General features: G+C 36.6%; 1 protein-coding gene across 1 annotated transcript; it reads right to left on the bottom strand.

The window, feature by feature from the left end:
• Nucleotides 1-2351: 2351 nt before the first annotated feature.
• Nucleotides 2352-3293, bottom strand: LOC101347736 (olfactory receptor 4P4-like). Its single transcript, XM_004390949.1, has one exon. The coding sequence runs from the start codon at nucleotides 3291-3293 to the stop codon at nucleotides 2352-2354; it is 942 nt and encodes a 313-aa protein (XP_004391006.1).
• Nucleotides 3294-4507: the final 1214 nt, after the last annotated feature.

The following is a 4507-nucleotide window of genomic DNA, read 5'->3' as shown; positions in this document are numbered from 1 at the left end:
AAAAATTAAACACTTATGCTCATCAAAAGACTTCACCAAAAGAGTAAAAAGAGAACCTACAGACTGGGGAAAAAAATTTGGTTATGACAAATCCAAGAAAGATCTAGTCTCTAAAATTTACAGGAAAATCCAATAATTCTACAACAAAAAGACAATCCAATTATAAAATGGGCAAAGGAAATGAACAGAAACTTCACCAAAGGAGACATTGAAGTGGCTAACAGGCACATGAGGAAATGCTCCTGATCACTATCCATTAGAGAAATTGAAATCAAAACCACAATAAGATACCATCTCACCCTGGCATTACTGGCACAAATCAAAAAACAGAAAATAACAATGTTGGAGAGGCTGTGGGGAGATTGGACCTTTTATGCACTGCTGATGGGAAGTCAAAATGCTTTGACAGGGATCATAGTAGAGGGTCTGGACAGAGCTGGAGAATAATGAAGGACAAAATTCTAACTCACAAAAAAAGACCAGACTTACTGGCCTGGCAGAGACTAGAGAAACCCCAAGAGTACAGCCCCTCTACAACATTTTAGCTTAGTAATGAAGTCACTCCTGAGGTTCTCCTTTCAGCCAAAGATTAGACAGGTCCATAAAAGAAAATGAGACTAAAGGGGCACACTAGCCCAGGGGCAAGGACTGGAAGTAGGAGGGGACAGGAAAGCTGCTAATAGGGAACTAAAGGTCGACACGAGTAGAGTGTTGACATGTCGTGGGGTTGGTAACCAATGCCACAAAACAATATGTGTACTAATTGTTTAATGAGAAGCCAGTTTGTTCTGTAAACCTTCATCTAAAGTACAATAATAAAATATATAAATTAATATATGAAAAAAAGAAAGAAATATTTTTTCATGATACTTCTAAGATGATTCACTCCCCACAGTGTTTGGTTCGCTGGTTTGATTTTTCTTAAATTGTCTTCTGATTGGTTGGTTGGTTGGTTGACTGAATGGTTGGTTGGTTGGTTCATTGATTCATTGGTTCATTGCTTGGTTTTAGAACACTTCTAATTTATTTTTCCTATTTTTTTCTCATATCAGTAGGAAAGGTCTTTGGTTCTGCATCCAGTAACTAGCCATTTTTTATCGCTCTTAGGCAGGTAGAAGTGGGTAAACACTTTAATTTTAAATTCTGTTCCTGAAGTTTTAAGGAGATTTTTGTAAATTCTGACCAATAGGTGGAATAACATTGAGTATGTTTTCAGCATTCTGAGTAACTGATTTCACTCTGTCTTTCCTAATTATCATTATTTTTTTTTGTTGGAAAGTTATGAGAGTTGACACCCAGACCCACTTTAAACCATATTATACTATACTGAAATTGCCAGTAGAGGATGTATAAGATAATGCATTAACAGAAATTAAAAATCAGTTTATAAATTATAGATTTTATCTCCTCCAATACCACAAAACATGTGTCACCATGTGGTCTTGACCTTGAATCTGAATTTTTAAACAAAATTGTCATTAAGAAATGCTAGCATTGTAATTCTTTGCTCAATATAGCATCATCTTAATTGGTACAACCCAGATTACATTTTACAGAGTGAACTCTTTCTACACCATCTTCACACCCGTCTTAGTTATCTAGTGTTGATATAAGATAAATACCATAAGTGGATGGCTTTAACAAACAGAAATTTATTCTCTATTCATTTAGGAGTATAGAAGTCCAAATTCAGGATGGCAGCTCCAGGGGAGGCTCTCTCTCTCTATTGGCTGTGGGGAAAGGTCCTTGTCATCAATCTTCCACTGGGTCTAGGAGTTTCTCAGTGCAGGGATCCCAGGTCCAAATTCTGTGCTCTGCTCCTGGCTCTTCTTTCCTGGTGGTAGGAGGTCCCTCACCCTCTTCTTGCTTCTTTCCTTTTATCTCTTTAAAAGGTGATGTAGGCCACACCCCAGGGAAACTCCCACTACATCAGATCAGATCTGTGACCTGAGTAAGGATGTTGCATCCCACGCTAATCATCTTTAACATAGCCTAATCTTGCTTAATTTACCACAGGCAAAATTTAGGATTTACAATACATAGGAAAATTAAATCAGATCATAAAATGGAGGACAACGACACAATACTTGGAATCATGGCATTGACAAGTTGATACATTTTGGGGAGACACAATTCAATCCATAACAACATCCCACAAAATTAACCATGTTTCCAATGATTTTTTGTATGGTAGATTAGTATTTAATTAGTAATCACATTAACTTTTGATTCCTATTTCTCATATTTAACACATTTATGATTAAAATGGAATACATAAAGTATGAGAAGTCTGTAACATTAGATTTCACAATCAGTCACTTTATTTTACAAAGTTGTTTAACTGACAGGCTTCACCAATTAATTGTGAGCTTCTTTTGAAAATAACCTTGACACCAAACTTTTCTCATGGCGTTTTTCATCTCTGTATTTCTCAGGGTATAGGTTAAGGGATTGAACATAGGGGCAATGATGGTATAAAATAGTGCAAATATTTTATCCTCAGGGAAAGTGGTAGGAGGTCTAAGGTAGACAAAGATTGCAGGAGCAAAACATAAGACTACCACAGTGATATGGGAGCCACAGGTAGACAAGGCTTTGCGTCTTCCCTCAGCTGAGTGATTTCTTAAACTAGATAATATAATGACATAAGACCCAAACAAGAGAACAAACGTTGCTAAGACAAGCATACCTGAATTGACAAGCACAAGAATACCAGTGTTGTGGGTATCAGTACAGGCAACTTTTAGCAAAGGGAAGATATCACAAAAATAGTGATCAATTTCATTAGGACCACAAAAGGGTAACAGGATTGCCATAAATAATTGAGGAAGGGAATGGGCTGCCCCACCAACCCAAGCAGCTAAGACAAGAAGATTACATCTTGTTCTGTTCATGATTATCATGTAGTGGAGAGGTTTGCAGATAGCAACATAGCGGTCCAAGGCCATGGCAGTAAGAATGAAGATCTCAATACTGCCAAAGAAGTGTATGGTAAATACCTGTAACATGCAATTACCAAAGGAGATGGATTTTGTCCCCAGTAAGAGATCACCAATCAGTTTGGGTGTGACACTAGAAGTATAACAGATGTCCAGAGAGGCTAAGTGGCTAAGGAAATAGTACATTGGTTGGTGAAAAAAGATGCTGCTTAGAATGGAAACAAGGATCAGAAGGTTTCCAACCAAGAGGGAAATATAACAGAATAAGAATAGAACAAAGCAAAATATTTGTATGTTTTTGTCAGAAGAAAGTCCCAAAAGAATGAATTCTGAGACATTTCTCTGGCTTTCCATGTATGCCACTTTGGTGTATGTTAAAAAACAAATGTGTATCTAAAAATAAAGAAAACACAAATTTAGATGAAAAATCAGCAGTATAATTATAATAATATACAATATACCAAAACTGGATTAATATGCAATGCTATTAATATTAATTATTCTTTATTTATGAAATTAAGCTGCTTTTTCTTTTATGTTATGTCTCTTATTTTACAAATGTATTGTGAAATAATTTTATAAAGGAAATGATGGTATTAAGAATGTACTTTATTCAATTTTACCAGTAAACTTTAAAGGATATTTTAAATGCTACATTGATCATGAAGAAAACATTGTTTGCCACTACGTATGTAATTTCATAAAAACAAAGGTTTAATCTGTTCCTATTGTTGTTGCTCTTAGATGCCGTCTAGTTGATTCATATAGTGACCCTGTGTACAACAGAAGAGAATACTCTCTGGTCCTGCACCATCCTCACAAATGTTGCTATGTTTGAGCCAATTGTTTCAGCCACTGTGTCAATCCATCTTGTTGAGGGTCTTCCTCTTTTTCCTTGACCCTCCACTTTTCCAAGCATGAAATCCTTCTTCAGGGACTGGTCTCTCCTGATTACATGTCCAAAGAATGTGAGACGAAGGTTTGCCATTCTCCCTTTCAAGGAGCATTCTGGCTATGCTTCTTCCAAGACAGATTTGTTCCTTCTTCTGGAAGTCCATGATCTATTCAATATTCCTCGACCACACTCTAATTTAAAGGTATCAATTCTTCTTCAGTCTTTCTTATTCATTATCCAGATTTCGCATGCCTATGAGGCGACTGAAACTACCATGGCTTGAGTCGGGTACACCTTAGAGCTCAAGGTGACATCTTTGCTTTTTAACAACCTTGACACCAAACTTTTCTCATGGCAGTTTTTTGCAGCAGATTCCCCCAATGGAATATGTAGTTTGATTCTTTCATGAGTGTTGATTGTGTATCCAAGTAAAATGAAATCCTTGACAGCTTCAGTAGTTTCTCCGTTTATCAAAATGTTGCTTATTGTTCCAGTTTGAGGATTTTTATTTTAGTATGTCAAGGTGTAATCCACACTGAAGGCTGTAATCTTTGATATTCATCAGTACGCGCTTCAAGTCCTCTTTGCTTTCAGTAAGCAAGGTTGTGTCATCTGTATATCACAGTTTGTTAATGAGTCTTCCTCCAATCCTGATGCCCAGTTCCTCTTCATG

Source organism: Trichechus manatus, unplaced genomic scaffold, assembly GCF_000243295.1.
Source record: "Trichechus manatus latirostris isolate Lorelei unplaced genomic scaffold, TriManLat1.0 scaffold00362, whole genome shotgun sequence".
Lineage (NCBI taxonomy): Eukaryota > Metazoa > Chordata > Mammalia > Sirenia > Trichechidae > Trichechus > Trichechus manatus.
The sequence above is the reverse complement of the archived record's forward strand: the minus strand, read 5'-3'. Positions and strand labels throughout refer to the sequence as shown.